This window comes from Hemitrygon akajei, chromosome 6 (genome assembly GCF_048418815.1).
Source record: "Hemitrygon akajei chromosome 6, sHemAka1.3, whole genome shotgun sequence".
In the NCBI taxonomy this organism is placed as follows: domain Eukaryota; kingdom Metazoa; phylum Chordata; class Chondrichthyes; order Myliobatiformes; family Dasyatidae; genus Hemitrygon; species Hemitrygon akajei.
This window is the reverse complement of record NC_133129.1, coordinates 178,669,621-178,695,733: the sequence shown is the minus strand read 5'-3', so window position 1 is coordinate 178,695,733 and position 26,113 is coordinate 178,669,621. Positions and strand designations below refer to the sequence as shown.

General features: G+C 44.4%; 1 protein-coding gene across 4 annotated transcripts in view; it reads right to left on the bottom strand.

Annotated features, from left to right (window-relative positions):
- Window positions 1–26,113, bottom strand: part of LOC140729722 (Wilms tumor protein homolog) — a 145,418-nt gene that overhangs the window by 35,876 nt on the left and 83,429 nt on the right. For all 4 annotated transcript variants that reach the window (XM_073049833.1, XM_073049834.1, XM_073049835.1 and 1 more), the window contains exons 4-5: window positions 20,632–20,734; window positions 9,940–10,090 (exon numbers count right to left, since the gene is read on the bottom strand). In XM_073049833.1, coding sequence (XP_072905934.1) covers window positions 9,940–10,090; window positions 20,632–20,734 — 254 coding nt within the window. The remainder of the gene's footprint in view (window positions 1–9,939; window positions 10,091–20,631; window positions 20,735–26,113) is intronic.

Below are 26,113 nucleotides of genomic sequence, written 5' to 3'. Positions count from 1 at the left end.
AAATACATGTCACAATCTAAAACATTTCTTTTATAACAATCCCTAATCTCTCTCTTTTGTCTTAAGTTGATGTGTTCTAGTCGTCTCCCTGACCAATATTATTACCTCTATTTGGTTTAGAGTCAGAAAATCATAGAGAAGTACAGTACAGAGCAGGCCCTTCAGCCCATCTAGTCCATGCCAAGCCATTTAAACTGCCTACTCCCATCAACCTGCCATAACCCTCCATACCCCTGCCATCCAAATTTCTGTTAATCGTTAAAAGCGAGTTCGCATGCACCACTTGTACTGGCAGATCATTCCACTCTCTCAGTGGAAGCTTTTGTCAAAGGTTTCTCATTAGATATTTCAAAAGCCAATGTCTACAGATAAAACACTATGTAATCGTTTTAATATTTCAACAGTACCCATCACATCAGTCTTAATGAGATATATTCTTTTTTTGAGATAACTGGGGAATAATGCTAACAGCCACAGAATCTTCGTAACCCACAAGAATGTTAACCATGGAGCATGCAGTTCACCACATCATGCCAACTATAGTATTTGCATGATTACTTTCTGTTTTTAAAAAAGAGAAAAATCTAAATATTTCTTTTGCAAAGAATGAGGACTAATCGTCCTTCACTGTTAAAATTAAAAATAAACATTGGCTGGAGAATGGTCAAAAGTCAACAATAACTCAGGAGTGGAATGCAACTCTGTGACAGCTTCAAGAGGAAATGCCAGCAAAGTGTGGAAAAACATTCCCATAAAATCATCACTTTCTGGAACGGGTTGGGTCCAAACCTTCTGAGAGGATGGTGAAACATTTTGTTGATTACATAATAATGGGTAGACAGGAGGGAGGGACCAATGATGTTGGAAGATCACACTGCCCCAAAAGTGTAAAACTTCACAAATCAATCTGTCCTGAAAGCACTTCTTATTTAAATACACTATCAATTATCTTAAAAATGTTACCTCCTGTAACTAATAAAGTGGCTTCTAAGCCTATGTTCCTGCCCTTCTGTTGCTATAGTCCATCCATTTCAAAGTTCAACATGTGCATTCAGAGATGTTCTTCTGCACGCCACTGTTGTATCGCCTTCCTATCAGCTTGAACCATTCTGGCCATTCTCCTCTGACCCCTCTCATTAACAAGGTATTTTTGCCCACAGATCAGCCACTCACTGGATGTTTTTGTAATCTCCAGAGACAGTTGCGCATGAAAAACCCAGGAGAACAGCAGTTTCTGAGATACTGGAACCACCCCATTTGGAAGCAAGTCATTCCATGGTCAAAATCACTTAGATCACATTTCTTCCCCATCGTGTGGTTGGTCTGAACAGCAACTGAACCTCTTGACCATGTCTGTGTGCTTTTATGCATTGAGTTGCTACCACATGATTAACTGATTAGATATTTGCATTAATGATCAGCTGAACAGGATACCTGTTCACTCAGTGACCACTAAGTATATATCCAATAGAAAGAACTCTGCTTAAAAACAGCTCTGATGTCTGAAACTAGAGGGCTAAGGTGAGAGGAAAAAGATTTAAGGGGTACTCTCTTTAAATTTAAGGGGCGGGTTCTTCACATAGGGAGTGATGTGGATATATTGAAGGAAGTGCTAGAAGTGAGTACCACACTTGAAATACTGTGTATGGTTTTGGTCTGTATTTAAGAATTGGAGTCAGTCAAGAAGAGATTTACTAGGCTAATTCCAAAGTTCCTTCACTACAGCTAAACTTATCAGAAGTATGTACTTTGAAGTTTCAAGGAGTTATCTTGCTGAAGCAATAGATTCAGTCCCCTCTGAGTGCAGCTGTGATATCGTTTCTGATTAGTAACACAACTCCCGCACCCCCCACCTCCTCTTTTACCCAATCTCTGTCTTTTCTAAAGCATTGAAACCCTGGGACATTAAGCACAAATTCCTAACCCACGCTCAACCAAGTCTCTATAATGGCCACAACATCATAGATCCATGTACTAATCTGTGCTCTGAGTTCATCACCTTTACCCATGATACTCCTTGCATTAAAGTAGACACACTTCACCATAGATTCCCAGAGTCGCTTTCTGCACAGTGTAACAGTATCGTATTCAGCTGCTTTGGCCTCTGCTGTGACCCGTTGGATATAACATGACAATCCAACCTGCATTACAAGTCATTCCCAAATAAAGGATTCTCGCCCCACTGAGTCCATACCAACATAGGATATAGAATTGTACAGCACAGGAACAGGGTCTTCAACCCACACTGTTGCGCCGGATTAATGAAATTAGTAATCAAATACCCTACAAACATTCTCATTCTGATTCCCATTCCCATTCCGATCAGTCGGTCCAGGGCTTCCTTTTGTGCCAAGATGAGGCCACCCTCAGGGTGGAGGAGCAACACCTTGTATTCCTTCAGGGTAGCCTCCAAACTAATGGCATGAACATCAATTTTTCCTTCTGGTAAAAAACCATTCCCTCCCCCTCCCTTCTTCTTCTATCCCCTCTTACCCCTTCTCACCTACCTATCACCTTCCACCTGGTGTCCTTCCTCCTTCCCTTTCTCCTATGGTCCACTCTCCTCTCCTATCAGATTCCTTCCTCTCTTTACCTTTCCCACCTTCCTGGCTTCACCAATCACCTTCTAGCTATCCTCCTTCTCCTCCCCCCACCTTTGTATTCTGGGGTCATCCCCCTTCCTTTCCAGTCCTGATGAAGGGTCTCTGCCCAAAATGTCAGCTGTTTGTTCATTTCCATTGATGCCGCCTGGCGTGTTGTGTTCCTCCAGCATTTTATTGTGTCTTGCTTTGGTAAACATATGAGGCTGGTATTCTTTAATGTCTGATCTTGTTGAGACACTTAAGGTGGTTAATGATAGATAAAATGAACAGCAGAGACCTTTTACCAGGGCAGCAGTAGCTAATACCAGGTGAGATCCTTTGAAGGATTGGAAGAAAGTTTAGGGGAGATGCCAGAGGTAAGTCTTTTACACAGGACATGGTAGGAACCTACAGTGCACCCACAGGAGCTGATACATTAGGGACATTTAAGACAGGCACACAGATGAAAGAAAATGGGGGGCTATGGGCTATTGTAGGAATGAAGGGTTAGATTGATCAAGGAAGAGGTTGTAAGGACAGCATAATATTGTGGGCCGAATGTTCTGAGCTGTACTTTTCTGTGTTCCATGTAATCACCCGCAATGCAACTGAAAGGTGGAGCAGGCTTAAGGGCCAGGTAGACTCCTCCTGCGTCAATTTCTTGCATCCATGTGAATTCAATAAGCCATCATGAACTTCTGCAACCAGTTCAGCTCACAGACCTGAACATTTCTCACGGCACAAGTATCACAGTCTCCATAAGAATAGATGGAAGAAGGCGGCTGCTGGGGGAGAAGTAACTGGACTTTCTTTAAATTGCCAGGGCGTCAAAGGGTATGGGGAGAAGGCAAGGGAGTGGGGATGATGGAAGAATTGGATCAGCCCATGATTGAATGGTGGAGCAAACTTGATGGGCCGAATGGCACACTTCTGTTCCTATATCTTACGGTCTTGTGGTCTAAATTGTATATTAGTGTTACAGATGAATAACTTGTTAAATGTTTGGAAGGTGTAATATTTTTAGGCAGTTTAACATATAAATTTTCCTGCTACTGAATAGTGATGCTATAGACCACAACCTTGACGTAAGGTTTGGAAGTTTGCATGCCTCAATGACCTGGAGAGCTAAATTGGCTGGAATCAGGGTTTTATGGTGTGACCCTCTGTGCCTAACAGGTCAAAGGGTAGAAGCCAGACCTGTCCTCCAGCTTCAGGGGTTCAGCTGAGGGTTAACTACACTGACTGGTAAAACAAATTTTTTTACGGAAACAGCACTGAAGAATTTTTCTACATCTGAGTGCGATGGTATTCCTGAGTTTCCAGCTGGAACTTGCATGATTGCCAACTGTGGAAGCCGAGTTACTGACGTGATGAAGGGAGCCCTGAACACCACTAAAGATGGGGGAACCTTCATTGCTGCCCTAAACACCAGCTTTGTAATGAGAATAGTGACCCTGATAAAAGCAATTGTTCTGATAACTGGGGCAGCATGGCACTGAAGCGATTCCCGCAGCACTTTACAGCATTGGCTTAAGGTCAGGGTTCGATTCCCGCTGCTGCTGCTGCCTACTGACGAGTTTGTACATTCTCCCTGTAACCCCAGCAGTTTCCTCTGGGTGCTTTGGTTTCCTCCCTCATTCCAAAGACTTGCCGATTAGTGTTTGCGAGTTTTAGGCATGCTGTGATGGGGCCAGATGCATGGCGACACTTGCTGCCCGGAACAATTCTCATCGATTTGATCTGATGCAAAACAGCATATCTCACTGTATTGTCCGTGTACATATGACAAATAAAGCCAGTCTTTAATCTTTATCTTCAACTTACAAGCCTGGGAGTCTGGCCACACTGGCTATCAAAACCATTCTGTGAGAGCAGCCACAGTGTGCAGAGAAAGGGCCTTCCAGCTTGCTCAAGTGCTGGGAGCTAAATTCCTCATGGAAAATTGAGCCAAGAGTTGCCATGGAAACAATCCCGGAGCAGTAGAAGCTCCGCCTCAAATTTTGCCTCAATATTTGAGACCATTAGGGGATCAGCTATTCTGGATTGCGTATTGTGCCAGGATGTAATGCTGAGGCTTTGTAAAGCATTGGTGAGGCCTCACTTGGAGTATTGTGAGCAGTTTTGGGCCCCTTATTTAAGAAAGGATATGCTGATATTGGACAGAGTTCAAATGAGGTTCATGAAATTATTCTGGGATTGAAAGGCTTGTCATATGAGGACCATCTATGGGCCTCTACTCACTGGAATTCAAAAGAATGTTGAAAGATGTGGATAGAGTGGAGAAGTTGTTTCCTATGGTGGGAGAGTCTAAGACCAGAGGACACAGCCTTTTAGAATGGGGATAATGAGGATTTTATTTAGCCAGAGAGTGGGAAATCTGTGGAATTTGTTGTCACAAGCAGCCGTGAAGGCCAAATCATTGGATATATTTAAGTCATAGGTTGATTGATTCTTGATTAGTCAGGGTGTGAAGGGATACAGGGAGAAGCTGGGAGATTGGGGCTAAGAGAGAAACTGGATGAGCCATGATGAAATGGTGGAGCAGACTCGATGGGCCAAATGGCCTAATTCTGTTCCTATATCTTGTGGTCTTATGATCTTAATTTCCCACAGGGATTTATTAAATTTGTTTTTAACATTGAACTATTTAGTCAGATCTCCTTTTATTCAAGTGAGAATGTTTTCTGACAACATGGTGTCAACAGAGGAGTTGGGTACTTATCAAATATCGAAAGGCCTAAGTAGAGTGGAAGCGGAGGGGCTCATGCCCGTGAATTCTCTTTGGGAAGATGCAGCACACGTTGCTTGTGCTTCTGGATCTGGTTACTCTTCTTCGCCGTTTCTGAGCGGTTTGATCATTGCAAACTGAGGCACTTTGGCAAAGACTGGCTCTGTGGACTGCAGTCAACTAGCAGCACTGAGCACAACTACACTGAGTACTCCTGCGCTCCTGGTTTAATGTTGTTATTCTATGTGTCCGTCGCTCACTTTTAGCCGTTTGTGCAATTTGTTCTTTATTTCGCACTTTGGGTGTTTGATGTTTTCTTGAACGGGTTCCATGGTGTTTCTTTGTTTTGTGGCTGCCTGCGGGAGGGCGAATCTCAGAGCTGTGTTCTGTGTACCTACTTCGTTAGTAAATGTACTTTGAAACTTTGAGAAGGTGTTTCCTATAGTAGGGGGTGTCTAGAACCAAAGAACACAGCCTCAAAATACAAGGACATCCCTTAGACAGAAATGAGGAGGAATTTCTTTAGCCAGAGGGAGATGAATTCTTGGAATTCATTGCCACAGATGGGGGTGGAGGCCATGTCATTGGATATTTTTAAGTTAGAGGTTAATAGGTTTGTGAGTAATGTGGGCATCAAAGGTTACAGGGAGAAGGCAGAAGAATGGGGCTGAAAGGGATAATAAATCAGCCACGATGGAACAGACACAATGGGCTGAATGGCCTAAATCTGCCTGGTCTTATGGATATGAGGCAGGGAATACGACTGGGTGTTGACTTGAATTGACAGGCTCAATTTACTCAGGAAACAGTCCACTTGGGCAGCCTGGTAACATAGTGGTTAGCACGGCCCTGTTTAGTACCGGTGACCCAAGAGTTTGTACGTTCTCCCCGTGACTACGTGGATTTCCTCTGGGTGCTCTGGTTTCCTCCAACAGTCCAAAGGCGTACAGATTGGGAGGTTAGTTGGTCATTGTAAACTGTCCTGTGATCAGGCTGGGGTTCAATCGGAGGTTGCTGGGCGGTGTGACTCAAAGGGCCAGAAGGGCCTTTCTGTGCTGTATCTCAATAAATAAAGGGCAGAGGAAACAATCAAATAAAAAGAAAATCAGTATTATCTCCCAATAAAGGTAGGTAGGCTCTCCAGAAGGTTGGGGAGTGAAGTGCAGGAACACATGAATGAAGTGCTTTAGTGTGAGAAAGTGATGCTTAGTTTGTTCGATCTGAAAGAGCATTCAGCAAAACAAGACCTCTGCACCTGAAATAGAAGAGGTCACACTCACCTACCAGTCCTCATGGAGGGGTCAGCAGCGAGCAGTTTTCACATCCAATCCAAGTGGACTGGAATATTAAAACTGGATTTTTGTGCAGCCTAATTGGTGCATTCTTGGTTTACTTCTTCATTTTGTATGTAGAGGTGGAGCGTGGAACAGGCCCTTTCAAACCAAGAAGCCACACCACCCAGCAACCCACCTACTTAACCCCAGCCCAACCACAGAGCAATTTACAATGACCGACTAACCTGCTGAGCAGTACATCTTTGGAATGTGGGAGGGAGGCAGAGACCTAGAGGAAACCCATGCACTTACAGGAAGGGATGTACCAACTCCTTACGGACAGCATCGGAATTCAGCTCTGAACTCTGATGCCCCGGGCTGTAAAGCATCACGCTAGCTGACGATAGCAGTTCTCTAGCCAGAGGGTGGTGAAGCTGAGGATGGAATGGTGGAGCGGACACAATGGGTGAATGGCACCATTAGAATGATATATATAACATACTAAGGAAAGCTGCGCTCTAAGAGTTTTTTCAAAGCTAGAGCACACTTGAGCCATTTACATCATAAACCACGTAATGTTTTTAACCTGGATTGTGAATGACCAAATTATAAATATGTTCTTTATAAACGTGTTTATGATTGTATTATGCAGAGTGCACAGAAAAATAACCCCTTTATAGTAGCTCAGAGCACTGAGGCAACTAGCCTAGAGGTATGTTCTAATCGATATATGTAGTGTCTACAGCTTATCAGCAAGCTTATTCCGCTCGAGTTTCCCAGTGGAATTCTCTATTCCTGTTACTGACAACCTTCCCCTATTCCTGCCAATATTTATTATCAGATTTCTCATTGGGACAACATTTCTCAACTTGACAAGTCAACCTTTCACATTTTTTATGATTATGATATTAGATTTAATTTGTAGCTCAAGTCAAGAAAGTGCTCAACCATTCAAAAAAAATCTATTATATTGGTCTACAGTCTTGAACTGAGTACATACGGGACAAATCTTGGCCAGCCTTATCATGTAATAAATTCGACTTCCTTTGGGGTTTAGAAGTTAGGGATTTTATAATTGGCAGGCATTTAAACCATTAATGGCCATAACATTTGGCTAAGTTTCAAGTAGGAAATTTGGATTTCAAGGTAATATGTCCCAAATCCCCCATATGGTGGAAGCTATCCTGGATAAATACCTTCATTCAGGAGGCAACTATAACTCACTCTCATCGTTGTCACACGTTCAGATATTTATTGCACAATCCCTAATAGATTCTCCCTGGAAAGGATTGAGTTCTAAATGGGATAATGGCCCAGGAATAGAAGATGAAGTTGTTTTTGGTGTTACCTTGTCCTCAGGATGCTGAATTCAAAATAAAATCTAAACAGATGAGATTCTGCAGATGCTGGAAATCCAGAGCAACACACAAAAGTGTCGTAGAAAGCCAACAAGTCAGGCAGAAGAGGAAAGGAATAAACAGATGACATTTTGAGCCAAAACCCTTCATCGGGACTGGAAAGGAAGGGGGAAGAAGCCAGAATATGAAGGTGGAGGGAGGGGAAGCAGTACACACTAGAAGATTATAGGTGAAGCCAGGCAAGTGGGAAGGTGAGGGGAGGGGGGATGAAGCGTGAAGCTGTGAGGTGATTTGTAGAAAAGGGAAAGGGCAGTAAAGAAGGAATCTGACAATAGAGGAGAATGGACTGTAGGAGAAAGAGAAGGAGGTGGGGCGAAGTTAAGAAGGTGCTAAACGATTACTCCTTTGCTTGCATCATCTGAAACAGCTCTATTTCCCTCTTTAATATCTTTATTTTTCCCTTTCAGGGCTCCTTTGAAGACCCGGACTTGGAGTTAGATGCTGACTTCAGTTCTTTGCAGGAATGGGACCCCTTCTCGGGCTTTCAGGACTGGCCATTGTTCGCCACGCCAAGGGTTCGGCCTGAGAGTCCGGCTCGGATTTGGAAGTCTAAGATATCAGAACTCTGGAGAACTCTGGAGATCGAGGGTTGGTGTCACGTCAGGAGACCTGTGTGTCGATGGGGGAGTCAAAATATCTGCTGTGTGCCCAAAGACCCAGGATCTTTGAGATCTTCAGGCGCAGAGCTCAAAAAAAGCAACGTAACGGACTTTTAACATCGTAAACCAATGAGTTGTTTGTTATGTCTCCCCTCTCGCTGGGAAAATGGAGACACTTCCCTCTCCCTTATTAGGGGAGAGAGAGAACCTGTGGTATGTCGAATGCCGGGTGAAATGCGAAGTCTTTGGGGTAACTGCAAGTCTGTGTCTTTGCTGTTGCTTTGCTCACACTTGAGTGCTCAGTGGCGGGTGCCAATGCTTGTTTTTTTTTGCCGGTGGGGGGGTGGGATTGTTGCTTGCTGCCGCTTACGCATGGGAGGGAGAGGAGTTGGGGGGGACTTTGGGGTTCTCACATTTAACTGTCGTTTATTCTTCGGGGCACTTCTCTGTTTTCGTGGATGTTTGTGAAGAAAAACCATTCCAGGATGTATATTGTTTTCATTTCCCTGAACATTAAATTGAACCTTTGAACCAGAGAGAGGTGATAGGCAGTTGGGGAGAAGAGAAGGGTAACGGGGGGAGCCAGAGTAGGAAATGAAAAAGCAGCAAAGGGGGAGGAGGGAGACATTACCAGAAGTTGGAGAAATTGCTGTCCATGCTGTAAGATTGGAGGCCATCCAAACAGAATATAAAGTGTTGCTCCTCCAACCTAGAGTGGCCTCACCATGGTAGTAGAAGAGGCCACAGACTGACATGTCAGAATGGGAATGGGGAGTGGAATTAAATTGGGTGGGTACCAAGAGATCCCCCTGAGTCACCTACCCTGAGGTCAGGAAGTTATTTTCCAGGCAGCAAGTGGTGGTTGGCAGGATGGGAATGGGCTTATTATTCAATCTCAGAGAAATTGAACTGTCCCATTAAAGATTAAAGGCTGGCTTTAATATATATTGAAATATGTTTTTTTGTGATGTGCTGGGGCAGACTGCAAGAGTCACCACACTACCAGCACCGACATAGCATGCCACAACTCACCAACCTACCAACCTGTACATCTTTGGAAAGTGGGAGGAAACCGGAGCACCCAGAGGAAATCCATGTGGTCACAGGTGGAACATATGGAACACATATGCAATCCCTAACGCAGTTTTAATACCAGTTTGGATGGTACTGCCCCAGCTCAGCCCCATCCAGCTAGAGCTCATGTTTTCTAGATGGTGCTGAGCCTGGTCCCGACTTTTGGTAAACTTGATACACGTGACTAGATATTCATTCAATCTGCTTTCACTGTTGTTTAGTTACGAGAGGAGCCCCGAGGAGCCAAGACCACGCAGTGTTTACCTGTGTGCTTCCTGCTGTGCATCTGCAGGTGGGAGAGCTTGAAGTAACGCTTGTTACACCCAGGGTATGGACACATGAAGGGGCGCTTTTCATTGGCTTCTGTGTTGGCTCGGACAATGGTTGGAGCCACGCCTGGGACTCTCCGAACATCCTGAAACAGTGAAAATGCACCGAATTACATTGGTACTGAATAACCTTTGTACTTAGTCCATTCTTAGACTCAAAAGCAATAATGATACAATAGAGACATAGAGCTCTACAGCTGAAACAGGCCCTTTGGCCCATCTAGTTCATGCTGAACTATTATTTGACCTAATCCCATCTAGAATGTTGCATAGGCATTATTATGATGCACTTCCAAAATACTGAGCAGTTTCCCATTCTGTCATGGTATAAACTGACCGTAGGTTTGTCTAATCCTTTCTTACAGCTAAGAGTAGAGAAAAATATTCAACCTGGCATATATTTGTGTATTCAGAATTTCCTTTCAGAAGTTGTTTTGGAAAATATCTCCACCGTCCTTCTGGATTCTGCACAATAAACTATAACACTTTTGCTCATTGAAGCCTCCAATGATAGATCCGACGATCAAACCTGGACCCACGAAACCTCTTCACTAGTCAAGGAGGCACAGCAGCATCTACACTTTCTGAGGAGATTGAGGCGTGCAAGGCTCCCCGCCCCCATTTTCGCAACTTTCTACAGGAGCAACATCGAGTGCGTCCTGCCCGGCTGCATCATTGTGTGGTACAGAAGCTGCAAGGCATCGGACTGCAAGACCCTACAGAGGACAATGAAGACTGCCGAGAGGATCACTGGGGTCTCCCTCCCCCCCCCACCAGAAGCATTCTAGACAAAGGGCCCGAAGCACTTTTCAGTATCCCAACCACAAGTAATCACTTTGACCCTCCACCATCAGGAAGGAGGTACAGGAGCAGCAAAACTGGGACCACCAGGCTTCCCTCAGTCTGTGAGACTAATGAGTACACTGCCACCACCGAGGTCTCGTCACCAGGACAGTGAACTGTTTACTGTTTATTGTTTACCTGCGCGGCGCACTTCGCATGCATTTTGAAAATCACTTTATTAACTTATATATGGTAATATGCTGGTTTTGGGTGCTGTGTGAGATATATGCTCTGTGGATATACTGTGGTCCGGAGGAAAGTTGTTTCATTTGGTTGAGGATGTGTACAGTCAGGTGAACTTGAACTTCTTTGCTCGACAGTTCTGGGAGTAAAACCAGCTGTTCCAGCTGACCTGACTCCCAAGGCGATCAATTAACACAAGAGATGCTGGAAATCCAGAGCAGCAGCCACAAAATGCTGGAGAAACTCAGCAGGCTGAGCAGCATCCGTGGCAGGGGCTTCCAACCTTCTTCATGTCATGGACCAATGCCATTAAGCAAGGGGTACGTGGACCCTAGCTTGGGAACCCTTGCTCTATGGAGAGGAATAAACAGTCCCCATTTCGGGCCAGGACAGGTTATTCCTCTCCATAGATGCTGCCTGACCTGCTGAGTTCCTCCAGCATTTTGTGTGTGTTACTCCCAAAGGAAACATTTTCTCTTTACATATTCCATCAAAATCAATCAGAATTTGAAATCTCCCCCTAACATTCTTTGCTCTCAGCAGAACAATCCCAGTCTCTCTACACATTTTCAACTCATTTCTCTGGCAGTGTATACTTGAATAAGCTTAAATTCGACTTCCCTTGCTATTTTAATTACGATCTGTAATTATTTGAAATCACAAAGCCTTGAGAGAAAACTGAGGTGTAACAAGAATTTCAATTATTTAATTTGCTGAGACCAGGGGTTCATTCCCTTCAGTCCCGTGTTGAAGTTTGGCCAAATCTTCCCCTTACTCAGGCTCAGAGCATAGAATATAGAACAGTACGTGTCCTCCAGTTCACAATGTTGTACAGACCTATAGAAACCTACTCAATGATCAACCTAGCCCTATGTTCCTGTGAAAACAAATAAAAGTAAAGCCCTTTCCTCTGTGAAAGTCCTGAACTACAGAGTTTGCTGCTCCATTGTAGAGATATTCATCACATACCATAGATTCATGGAGTCATACAGCATGGAAACAGGCCATTCGGCCCACTGAGTCTGACTATCACTCTCCCATTTATATTAATCCTACATTTTATGCCTCCCACATCCCCAAAATCTCATTCCAGATTCAACCACTGACCTACATACTAAAGGCAACTTGACAACCTGCAAGGCTCCGGGATGGGGGAGGAGGCTAGAGCACTCAGAAGTAACCCATGTGTTCACAGGGAGGACATGAAAACTCCACACTGACAGCATCGACGTCAGGATTGGACACAGATGACATGGTGGTGTAGTGGTTAGTGTAACGCTATTACAGTGCCGGTGATCCAGGTTCAGTTCTGCCGTTCTCTGTAAAGAGCTTGTACAATCTCTATATGATTACGCGGGCTTCTTCTGGAAACTGCAGTTTCTTCCCACAGTCCAAAATCCGGTCATGTGGGTGTAGTTGCATGGCACAAGGCCATTGGGCTAGAGGGGCCTGTTACCATGCTGAAATTCTAAATATAAAATAGGTCAGCGTGGCACTATTACAGCTCGGGGCATCAGAGTTCAGAGTTCAATTCTGGTGCTGTCTGTATGGGGTTTGTTTATTCTCCAGGTGCACTGGTTTCCTCTCACATTCCAAAGACAGGTTAATTAGTCATTGTAAATTATCCTGTGATTAGGCTAAGGTTAATTTTATTTATTTATTGAGGTAAGTATGGAGTAGGCCCTTCGAGCTCTTCGAGCCTCGCCACCCGGCAACCTAATCACAGGACAATTTACAATGACCAATTAACCTATCAGCTGGTACGTCTTTGGACTGTGGGAGGAGACCAGAGCACCCAGAGGAAGTCCATGTGGTCACGGGGAGAACGCACCAACTCCTTTCAGACAGCGGTGGGAATAGAACCCAGGCTGCTGGTACTGTAAAGCGTTGGTCTACTGTGTTGCCCCGGTCAGTGGGTTGCTGAACAATGTGCCTTACTGGGCTGGCAGGGCCTGTTCCACGCTTGACCTCTCAATAAAATAAAACAGAAATGGAGGAGTGCAGCAGGTAGTGCTGCTAGCTTAGAACACCAGGGACCAAGGTCTGAACCGAACCTTCGGTGCTGTGCAGGTAGAGCTTTCATGCTCTTCCTGTGCCCTCTCCCTCATCCAGAGGGCAAACTGGTAGGTTATTTAGTTACTACAAGTTACCCTATTCAAAGTCAAGTTTGAGTTCCTGTATATGTATGCATGGGTGCAACGGGGAACTTCCATGCATCAGCATCACAAGCAATTGGCATTAGAGGCACAACGCTCACAAAATTAAACATAAGTTACGTACAATTTTTTCCAAGAAACAACACAACTACAGTAAAAAAAAAGTCGACTGTGGAGAGAAGCAACTGTGCCATGGACGGTGGCAAGCCAGGCTGCAAAGGGAGGAGGGTTGGCAGGAGGCTAGCCGTGCCGTCTCATCAGAGCTCAGTGCTGTAAAAGCACCAGCCCAAGTTCCAAAGACCTCATCCCTGGAAGAAGGATCTGCGAAGGTGAGCTACACCTGGGGACGACTTGAAAGACTACCCCAGGACAGGGGACTCTGGAGAGCTGTTGGGGGCAGCCCATGCCCCAGTTGGGTTGGTGGGCTGAAGTAAGTCAGTAATGCAAAGTGGTCAATTTGTTGCCATACTGAGGTAGTGATTATGGTTGTGCAGGTTGTTCCAAGGGAACAGGTGCTTTCCCTGCACTGCCAGGGATGGTGGAAGAGGCAGATACGTTAAGAGACTCTTGGATAAGCACATGGATGAAGAACAATTGGAGGGGTTTGTGAGAGGTAAGAGTTGGGTTAATTTTAGAATAGGTTAAAAGGTCAGCACAACATCGTGGGCCAATGGGCCTGTGTTGTGCTGTACTTCTCTAATTTCTATGTTCCATCTGTTCTATTTCTGAACCCAGTGGTTTGGGACTTCAGGCTTCTGTACCTCCTGCCCAAATGTACCGAGAGACAATGGTCATGACCAGCATATGTGAATCTTTATGATTGATGTAGTTTTCTTGAGCCAACACCTCATGTACATATTTTTTAATGGTGGGGAGGGATATCCCCGTGATGTGATGATGGGGAGGGATATCCCCATGATGTAATGGTGGGGAGGGGTATCCCCGTGATGTAATGGTGGGGAGGGATATCCCTGTGATGTAATGGTGGGGAGGGATAACCCCGTAATGTAATGGTGGGGAGGAACATCCCTGTGATGTAATGGTGGGGAGGGATAACCCCGTGATGTAATGGTGGGGAGGGGTATCCCCGTGATGTAATGGTGGGGAGGGGTATCCCCGTGATGTAATGGTGTGGACGGATAACCCCGTGATGTAATGGTGGGGAGGGATATCCTCGTGATGTAATGGTGGGGAGGGGTATCCCCGTGATGTAATGGTGTGGAGGGATAACCCCGTGATGTAATGGTGGGGAGGGATATCCCTGTGATGTAATGGTGGGGAGGAACATCCCTGTGATGTAATGGTGGGGAGGGATATCCTCGTGATGTAATGGTGGGGAGGGATATCCTCGTGATGTAATGGAGGGGAGGAATATCCTCGTGATGTAATGGTGGGGAGGGGTATCCCCGTGATGTAATGGTGGGGAGGGGTATTCTCGTGATGTAATGGTGGGGAGGGGTATCCTCGTGATGTAATGGTGTGGAGGGATAACCCCGTGATGTAATGGTGGGGAGGGATATCCCTGTGATGTAATGGTGGGGAGGAATATCCTCGTGATGTAACAGTGGGGAGGGATATCCTCGTGATGTAATGGTGGGGAGGGATATCCCTGTGATGTAATGGTGGGGAGGAATATCCTCGTGATGTAACAGTGGGGAGGGATAACCCCGTGATGTAATGGTGGGGAGAGATATCCCTGTGATGTAATGGTGGAGAGGAATATCCGATGTAATGGTGGGGAGGGATAACCCCGTGATGTAATGGTGGGGAGGGATATCCTCGTGATGTAATGGTGGGGAGGGATAACCCCGTGATGTAATGGTGGGGAGGGATATCCTCGTGATGTAATGGTGGGGAGGGGTATCCCCGTGATGTAATGGTGGGGAGGGATATCCTCGTGATGTAATGGTGGGGAGGGATATCCCCGTGATGTAATGGTTTGGAGGGATAACCCCGTGATGTAATGGTGGGGAGGGATATCCTCGTGATGTAATGGTGGGGAGGGGTATCCCCGTGATGTAATGGTGGGGAGGGATATCCTCGTGATGTAATGGTGGGGAGGGATATCCTCGTGATGTAATGGTGGGGAGGGGTATCCCCGTGATGTAATGGTGGGGAGGGATATCCTCGTGATGTAATGGTGGGGAGGGATATCCCCGTGATGTAATGGTTTGGAGGGATATCCCTGTGATGTAATGGTTTGGAGGGATATCCCCGTGATGTAATGGTTTGGAGGGATATCCCTGTGATGTAATGGTTTGGAGGGATAACCCCGTGATGTAATGGCCTGAGGTTGTGAAATGTAGGGGAATAAGATTTGAAGCCTCAAACCCAACAGGTTAAATGGCCTTATTCTGTGCCACAGTAAGCAAAGATTAAGCTCTACCAGACACCCCTACTACCACAGAGGACAAGCGCAACAGGTGTTTGGGAACATTACTCTCTGCTAAGATGGAAATACTTTCAGAATCAGAATCAGAATCATGTTTATTAACACTGGCACTGTATGTCATGAAATTTGTTGTAAGGCATCAAGAGTATATGACAATACATAATAATTATTATTGTAAATTACAGTAAGAAATATATATACACACAGACACAGATAGTTAGATATATGAATATATAGCCATTTCCTCTCGAGAAAAAGTCTCCGGCTGTCCACACAATCTATGTCTCATATCATCTTGTGCACCTCTGTCAAGTAACTTCTCATCCTCCTTTGCTCCAAAGAGAAAAGTCCTGGCTGGCTAAGCCTATCCTTATAAGACACGCTCTCTAATCCAGACAACATCCTGGTAAATCTCCTCTGCACCCTCTCTAAAGCTTCCACATCCTTCCTGCCTCTAACGTTGCCAGGTGTGAACCAATGGGTTCAAAGCAGAGTTCTCTACACCAGAACTCCTAAAATGAAGCAAGGGAGGAGGAATACTGGAGAGATTCCTTCATATCAATATAATTGAAAGAGTTCAGAGAAAACTTACAGGGAAGTTTCCAGGACTCGAGGACCTGAGATGCAGAGAAATGTAAAATAGTTTAGGACTTTATTCCCTGGAGCGTAGGAGAATAATGGGAAATTAATGGACGTATACAAAATTATGAGGGGTATAGATGGGGTGAGCGCAAGCAGTCTTTTACATTGAGGTTGGATGAGACAGAGGTCATAAGCTAAGGATGGAAGTTGAAATATTTAAGAGGAACCTGAGTGTTAACTCCTCCACTCAAAGGCTGGTGATTGTGTGGAACGAGCTGCCAGCAGTAGTGGATGAGGGCCTGATTGAAACGTTGAGAAGTTTGGGTAAGTACATGAAGGGGAGAGGTATGGAGGGCTATGGTCCAGGTGTGGATCAATAAGAACAGGCAGAATAATAGTTCAGATGGGCTGATGTATCTGTGCTCTATGACTATAATTGATAACTTGTATGATGGGCCTGTCAAAAGAGGAAAACCTGAATAGATTTAATCTCAATGAAAGTTCAAAGTAAATTTCTTAGCAAAGTACAAATTTACCACCATATACAACCCTGTGATTTGTTTCCTTGTGGGCATATATGGTAAATCCAAAAGGCACAAGAGTATCAATGGAAGATCGCACCCACGAGGACAGCTGAACAACCAACATGCAAAGAACAAACTGTGCAAATACAAAAGAGAAAAAATAGTAATAAATAAACAATAAATGAAATGAAGAATCCTTGATTGTGAGTCTATAGGTTGTGGGAACAGTTCAGTGATGGGGCAAGTGAAGTTGAGTGAAGTTATACCTTCTGGTTCAAGAACTGTTCCTGAACTGGGTGGTGTGGGTCCTGAGGCTCCTGTACCTTCTCCCTGATGGCAGCAATGAGAAGAGAGCATGTCCTGGGTGGTGGGGTCCCTGATGATGGATTCTGCTTTCCTGTGACAACTCTCTATGTAGATGTGTTCAATGGCAGGGAGGGCTTTTCCCATGATAGACTGGACCGTATCCGCTACTTTTGGTAAGATTTTCTGTTCAAGGGTATTTGTGTTTCCATACCAGGCTGTGATGCAACCAGTCAATAAACTCTCCACCACACAACTATATAAGTTAGCCGAAGTTTTAGTTATCATGCCGAATCTTTGCAAACTTCGAAGGAAGTAAACGCACAGCCCTGCTTTTTCCATAATCCTCAAGTGTTAAGAAGACTAAGAAATTCTCCCAATGATGATTCCAACTTCAATCAAAAATAGGAATAGTGTAAATGGGGGCTTGATGGTTGGCACAGACTTGGTGGGCCAATCTTTCAAGATGTCCCTTGGCAGCCTGTAGCTCTCTGTGACTCCATGATATGCATAGGTTTTGAATGGGATGTCATAGGACAAACTGTGAGGCCGTTTCCCCTTGAGGGATATCTAGCATTAGGGTACACAGCTTCAGAATAAGGGAATAAGATGTAGATGAGGAAGAATTTCTTCTCTTGGGCAGCCATGAACCTTTGCCATTCACTATCCAGAGAACTATTCAACAATGAGATGGATCAACTATTAAATTGCTTTACTATGGAGGTCATGGAGGAAAGTAAAGTTAAGACCTGTGATCAGATCAACTCTGATCTTATTGGATGGCAGAGAAGATGGGCAATGCTGTATTCTGCTCCTCCTTCTTATGCCCGTAATCTAGAAAGCATGTTAATTTTCAGAGTCCTGTGGATCATTCTCCTCCTTTTAAGATTAAACATAGGAGATTCTGCAGATGCTGGAAATTCAGAGTAACACACTCATGTGCAAAATGTTGGAGGAACTCAGTAAGTCGGGCAGCAGCTATGGCGAGGGATAAACTGTCATCATTTCAGGCCAAGGCCCTTGTTTAGGACCAGCTTAACGTTGACTATTCATTCCCTTCCACAGGCACTGCCTGACCTGCTCAGTTCCTCGGGCACTTTGTGGATTAATGTGCATTTCACAAGAGCCCATGAAATGGTAGAGAATTAATTAAAATAATAAATGTGGGTAGAAGTCTTCGTCTTTCCATTTGCAGTCCTACATACACACACAATGGATTCTGATTAATTGGGTCATTTGTTAATTGGGGCTGCTGCTTCTTTGGGACAAATCTTAAAGAAAAAACTCTAATTGAGAAAGTAGCCAGGATTCCCTTCATTTATTTGGGACACTATGCCGTTTAATTGGGACAGGTGACTGTTGCCGAAGCTTCTAACCAGCGTCAGTCATGTGCATCTTCTCGGCTGTTGGACACTATACCATCTTTGGATTGAACAGCTTTTTAAAATAACATCAGTTGCATGTGTTAGTGATGAAAAAGCAGTGATTTTTGTCACTGATAGTTGGTGAGAAATAAGCAGTAAGACAGTTCAAAACTGTTCTGCTTCCTGCAGTTTCAAGCATTCAGGCTTGGAGATGCCAGAAAAGGCCAAGAGAGAAAATGAAACAATTCCACTACTTCAACAAGTTAGGAACTACAAAGAATTCAAAGGCATCAACAATCTTCTTGAATGTTACAATGAAAATGAAGATTTGGAAGATGCAATAATTGAAAGCATTGTATGAAGGCAGTCCATTATCTGCTCTGGGTGTCTGCGCTGATTTTGTTTATTTGCAGTCAATCCAAACAGTACAGCAGTGAACACTAGATGATTTCCACCAACAATAACTATTAGGAACTAATACACAGTTTTATAGTACCGTAGAAGTATTAGTAGTGTTCTAATTTGTTCTATATTTTGATTTAAATATATAATTTGTTAATCAGTTAAACATTAGTTTGCTTTTTTTAATACTTTTTTGACTATTTCCATGAAACTTTGGGCTAATTGGGACAGCCACTTAATTGGGCCAAGAAGTACTGATCCCAATGTTTCCTGATTAACTGGAATCCACTGTATATTTAAATTCATTAGGAGATTGCTATGGTGTGTAAGTCAGGGCATAGCATAAAAACAGCAACATTCAACAATTACACAATATTCAATAATAATAAAGAATAAAGAATCATATAAATTCTTTCGATGATGTTGGACGGTGTTACCAAGGTTCTGCGTTTATAGATTTAGACTATGGATTATGGACTTTTTCAGTCTAATGTTTTTTATATTCTGTGTTTTTTGCCTGTTCTTCCTCGTTGTTTTTCTTTGTGCGAGCGGTGGGCTTTGGGTGTCGATGATCTTGTTGCATTTTGTGGCGGAGGGGGATTGGGGAGCTGTTGATTGTTCTTCGCTCTTTTTTTGTGTGGGGGGGAGGGTGGGCTTGCTGGTTCTCTTTAAACTGACTTCCACGGTTTTCTTTGATCCTTGGCTATCTGGAGAAGATGTATGTTGCAGTTGTATACAGCATACATACTTTGAGAATAAATGAACCTCCGAAACTTTGAAAATAAACTTAGAGGTTAAAGTACGGATATGGAATTACATGTAAATAAATATATTAGTACCAGCAATTATTTATAATGTAAACAGCATTATAAAAAGTGGTTTAAAGTATCTATAGTGCAGGGATGGAGGGGGTAATAGATGGAGGGGAGTGGGGGGCTAACTAGAATGGTGAATCAGATTAACTACCTGGGGAAATGGGTTTGAGAGGAATAATAAATTAGTCATGATGGAATGGCAGAACAGACATGATGGGCCAAATGGCCTAATTTGTTCCTATGTCTAATGGTCTTATAGGAAGAATCTTTTAAGATGGCTTGAAGTTTTTGGTTAATTAGCCCTATAGCACTTTCCAGAAGGGAGTTTATGGAAAAGACAGTTTGCTGGGTGAGTAGTGTCTAGAAAAATGCAATGGATTATAACCTCTCTTCTCTTTATTATGCAATTGCCTTATCCTTGGAGCCTGAAGCACCATCTGTTTGGAAGAGTGCAGAAAGCAACTCTATAGTGTCAGTGGGGTCAAAGTGTTCACATTTTCATTTTCCATGGACAAAAACCATGGCACAGATAGAAGTGTGTTGTAAAGTCAGGGTGTGAATCATGGTCTCCCCGTCAGAGAGGAAGTCATAAATAACCTGCTCTATCAGTGGTTGTGATATATCAGAGAGAAAGGTTTCACTGAGAAGATAATGTAATGATTAATATTCAGAATGAAGTACAACAAGTGCAGATAAAATCAGTACTGATTGAAACTATTCTGCCAATTTCTCAACTATCTCCAGCAGACTGGGGTGATAGTTGTAAATCTTCAGACAGCTGCCAACTTGACTGGTTTGCAAGCCGATGATAGAATGAGTGTCAAATCCACATATTTTTTTCAATCTGCTGATACAAAACAGGATCTCTTGTCTGCTGCTCCCTCGGCACTGGGAATACCTCAAATTAGAACCATCTGCATACACAAGTGGTCTTGTAGTTCCATCTACTTTTCACACTGCCTGCAGTCGGCTTTCTCAAGGGGTCAAACGCAAAAGAGTTGGGTTGGGTTTCTCAGAAAACAACAGAGAAACATATGGCGGAACATAAGCCAGTACTACTCACCTGAAGCCCTCGGAAGACACCGTGCGTGTGTATTCTGTACTGCGTGCTACAGCTATACAACATTGGAGCGTTGTGATTGTCAGTCTCGTATCCTGCTGTGTGGCTGAAAACAAATGATTGGTCAGTCAGGATAGGATGGCAGAACTATGATCACATTTCCCCCTCCATTTACTAAATCCTAAAGACTTTAAAGATGATCTTTATTTGTCGCATATGCAGCGAAATTTCATTTGCATGATTGACCAACACAGTTCAAGGATGTGCAGAGGGCAACCCACAAGTATTATCATGCTTCCAGTGCCAACATTTCGCTTTTAAAAACATGGTGACAATTATTCCTATAACAACAAAATGTAGGGCAAGTCACATTAGAAATTTATGCAGTTCTTTTCACCATTTCAGGATGTTTCAGTCTTTCACAGAGAACGGTATTTTTTTAAAAACACAGGTCAGTTACGGTTGTACCAAAGTACCCACTGCAAAGGTCCAAAAGATTCAAGATTCAGGATTCACGCTGAACCCACATAAAATGCTGGAAGAATTCAGCAGATCAGGCAGATCTCTGGAAAGGAATACAGAGTTAATGTTTCAGGCCAAGACCCTTCATCGTGACCTTTGACCCTTGGATCAAGATTCAAGATTGTCTATTGTCATTCTTCGGTATATGAGTGTAAAGGAGAACAAGATGGTTGTTATTCCGGATCCGATGTAGCATAAAAAATACAATATATGTAAAAATAAAATAAAATCTGTAACACACAATGTACAGTAACTATACATATGATTATCATATACATAGACAGATTGTATGTACATAAAGTGAAGCTAGGTGCAGGACATGAGGTGACTCTGACAGGAAATGACAAAGTGACTCATGGCTAAAGGAACTCTTCGAGGCAGCAACAGGGTATATGAAAACAGGGTAAAGCAGTGAATGTCAGTGTAAGTATGAGGTGTGGGGAGTAAGTGTAACTTCATGGGGGAGAGGTGAACAGTGCTGAGGGGCTGTGGAGAGGGATTGCCCCAAAAGCAGCACAATTATCATCTAACACAAGGAAATCTGCAGATGCTGGAAATTCAAGCAACACACACAAAATGCCGGTGGAATGCAGTAGGCCAGGCAGCATCTATAGGGAGAAGCGCTGTCGACATTTCGGGCCGAGACCCTTTGTCAGCTGCCTGGCCTGCTGCGTTCCACAATTATCATCTACCTGGCCACCTGTTTTAGTGAAGTTGTTTGAAGGGCAAACATTAGCTAGGACACCAGGGCGAACTTCCATCCTCTTCTACAAAAGGCATCATGGAATATTTTGCATTAATGAATTCACTCTAGCTTTCACTAGAATCCTCGAAGCTTCTCTTGGTCCTGCAGAACAGGGAACAGTTCCAGCAGAGGAGCAGGGCCGGTGGCCCACTGTCTATGCAAACCATGATGCCATTTTAAATAACGAAGGGTCTCGGCCCGGAGAATCGCCTGTTTGTTTCCCTCTGTGGATGTCGCTGACTTACTCCATCATTTTGTTTGTGTTACTCAGAGATAACTATCCAAGTTTGCCAACCTCTCCTTATACCTAATACTCACTAATCCGGGCAAATTCTGAGCTCTTCTGCACCCTCTCCACATCCTTCCTGTAATGCAGCAACCAGGACTGCAAACGTTATTCCAAATCTGGCCTAACCAAAGTTCTGTAAGACCATAAGACTTAGGAGCTGAATTGGGCAACCATGCACTTAAGGTGAGAGGGGGTAAGTTCATAGGAGATAAGTGGAGCAATTTTGTTTAAAACAGTGAAGAGTGGGTGCCTTCAGTGTGCTGCCTGGGGTAGTGGCAGAAGCAAATATGACAGAGGCATTCTAGAGGCTCTTAGACAGGCAGATGAATGCATGAATGAGCAGGAAATGCAAGGATACTAACATTGTGTAGGCAGAAGTTAGTTTACAAACACAAGAAAATCTGCAGGTGCTGGAAATCCAAATTAACACACAGAAAATGCTGGAGGAACTCAGCAGGTCAGGCAGCATCTATGGAAATGAGTAAACAGTTGATATCTCGGGCCGAGACCCTTGATCAAGACTGGAAAGGAAGGGGAAGATGTCAGAATAAAAAGGTGGGGGGTGAGGGAAAGGAGGATCGCTAGAGGGTGATAAGTGAAGCCAGGTGGGTGGGAAAGGTAAAGGGCTGAAGAGAAAGGAATCCAATAGGAGAGGAGAGCGGACCAAAGGAGGAAGGAAAGGAGGAGGGGACCCAGAGGGAGGTGATAGACTGGTGAGGAGAGGTAGGAGGCCAGAGTGGGAATAGAAGAAGAAGGGAGGATGTTTGGGAAAAAATTGTTTACTGGAAAGATAAATTGATGCTCATGCCATCAGATTGGAGGTTATCCTGAAGGAATACAAGGTGTTGCTCCTCCACCCTGAGGATGGCCTCATCTTAGCACAAGATGAAGCCATAGACCGACAGGTCGGAACAGGAATGGAATCGGAATTAAAATATTTGTTGGGTAGGTGTGTGTGTGGTCTCTGTTGGTCATGGTCAACCATGGGTACTGTGCCTCTGATAGTCACTGAGCTGCAGTGGCCTCTCCAGGGCGCAAGCCAGGGCAGAGTTGATAAGGAGATCCGTCTGTTGCCCGTGCAGTGGGACCCCCCCACCCCCCCGTGCTGATGACAGGTCCAAAGGAACGACGAGAGTCGATGCAGTTTGGTGCCAGCAGCATCGCAGGAGTTGCCGTGCCGATGCTGGGTACAGCAGTCAGCCGCCGTCGGGACTCCGACTCCGGACTTTTCCTCGGGGCTTACTCCTGAAGCCTTTCCCGTGAGTGGGTATAGCCACAAGACAGCGGAGGTTTGAGATCAGAATTTTCCCTCTCCTAGATGAGCTACCATCCATTGTTAACAAGCCCCATCTGCCCACAGCAACTGGTTTTAAGGCGCCAGTGGTCTGCCTTTGCCCCTTCTCCTGTCAGTGAGAACAGCTCCGCCGGGCATAAGAACTATGCCACACGTGAAGGCCAGGAGTTGGACTTGGTTGTCAGAGGCTGTTTGAGACGCACGCCATGAAGAGCATTTGTTTAGCAGTGGGAGCTCGTCCCCACCACCACCCTTCGGCTATGACTACCTCTGTTGGATACTTGATTACTAATTTCATTAATCCGGCGCAACAGTGTGGGCTGAAGACCCTGTTCCTGTGCCGTACAATTCTATATCCTATGTTGGTATGGACTCAGTGGGGCGAGAATCCTTTATTTGGGAATGACTTGTAATTCAGGTTGGATTGTCATGTTATATCCAACGGGTCACAGCAGAGGCCAAAGCAGCTGAATACGATACTGTTACACTGTGCAGAAAGCGACTCTGGGAATCTATGGTGAAGTGTGTCTACTTTAATGCAAGGAGTATAACGGGTAAAGGTGATGAACTCAGAGCACAGATTAGTACATGGATCTATGATGTTGTGGCCATTATAGAGACTTGGTTGAGAGAGGGTTAGGAATGTGTGCTTAATGTCCCAGGGTTTCAATGCTTTAGAAAAGACAAAGAGAGAGGTAAAAGAGGAGGTGGGAGGGAGGAGATTTCCGTTACCAGTCAGGGACAATATCACAGAGGGGACATATTAGAGGGCATGTCCACTGAGTCTATATGGGTAGAACATAAAAATAAGAAGGGTATAATCACTCTCATGGGATTGTACTACAGATGCCCCAGTAGGCACCGGGATATTGAGGAAGAGATATGCAGGCAGGTTCAGGAAAGGTGTAAAAGCAAAAGGGTTGCTATCAACTTCCCTAATATAAACTGGGACCTTCTGAAAGCAAGAGGTTTAGATGTGGTAGGATATGTAAATCGATATGTAGGTAGTCCATCAAGAGGAGGGGCCGTACTAGACCTGGTGTTGGGTAATGAGCCTGGCCAGGTGACCGACCTTTCAGTGGCTGAGTGATTAGGGAACAGTGACCTTAAGTTTTAAGATAGCTATAAGTATGGACCTTGCAGGAGAGAATTAAGTTGAAGTAGGGCAATTTATGAAAGCACTAGGCAGGAACTAGAGAAAGTTAATTGGGAAAAGATGCTTTTGGGAAAGCCCACATCTGACATGTGGAGGATGTTTAAAGACCGACTGCACAGAGTACAGGACAGGGATGTTCACATCAGAAGGAAGGACAGGGATGGCAAGGTAAGAGAACCTTGGATGTGGCAAGAGGTGATGAATTTAGTCAAGAAGAAAATGGAAAAGTATGTAACGTTTAGGAAGCCAGAATCAAATAGAATCCTTGAGGATTATAGAGAAGTCAGGAAGGGAATTAGAAAAGCCAGGAGGGGCCATGACAAGTCCTTGGCAAGTAGGATTAAAGAGAATACAAAGGCATTGTATACATTCATCAAGAGCAGGAGGATAACCGGGGAGAGGGTGGGACCACTCAAGGATGGGGGGGGGGAGGACATGTTTTTGGATATGGAGGATGGGGTGAGGTCCTTAATGTGTATTTTACATCAGTGTTTACCATGGTGGATAGGGAGATCAGTGCCAAGAATATTAATATGCTACAGCATATAAAGGAGAAGATCGTGTTGTGTCTCTTAACGAGCATTAAGGTGGATAAATCCCCAGGGCCAGATGGAATATGTCCCAGGTTATTGAGAGAGACAAGAGAAGAGATTTCTGGGACCTTCACTAATATCTTTGTTTCCTCTCTAGCCACAAGGCAAGGCCCCAGAGGACTGGCGAATGGCCGATGTTGTTCCAATAATCTTTGAGACTATAGACCGGGGAGCTTCACATCAATGGTAGGTAAGTTACTGCAGAGAATTCTTAGGTGTAGGATTTCTATGCATTTAGAAAGCCATGGCCTAATTAGGGCAAGCCAGCATGGCTTTGTGTGGGGCAAGTTGTGTCTTACTAACTTGATTGAGTTCCCTCACCAGTAACGAGGGTGGTTGGTGAAGGTACAGCTGCTGATGGTGTCTACATGGATTTTAGTCAGGCATTTGATAAGGACCCTTGTGAGAAGCTCATCAAGAAGATTAAGATGCATGGTGAATTGGCCGTTTGGATTAAAAACTGGCTTGCTCATAGAAGACGGGGAGGTGGTCGAAGGGACTTATTCTAGCTGGAAGTTTGTGATTGGTGGTGTATTGGAACCATTGCTGTTTAGACCATAAGACATAGGTGCAGAATTAGGCCACTCAGCCCATCAAGTCTGCTCCACCATTCCATCATGGCTGATCCTGGATCCCACTCAACCCCGTACACCTGCCTTCTCACCATACCCTTTGATGCCCTGACCAATCAGGAAACTGTCAACTTCTGCCTTAAATATACCCATGGATTTGGTGTCCACCTCAGTGTGTGGCAGAGCATTCCACAGATTCACCACTCTCGAGCTATAAATATTCCTCCTTACCTCCATTCTAAAAGGTCACCCCACAACATTGAGGCTGTGCCCTCTAGTTCTAGATACCCCAGCCAGAGGAAACATCCTCTCTA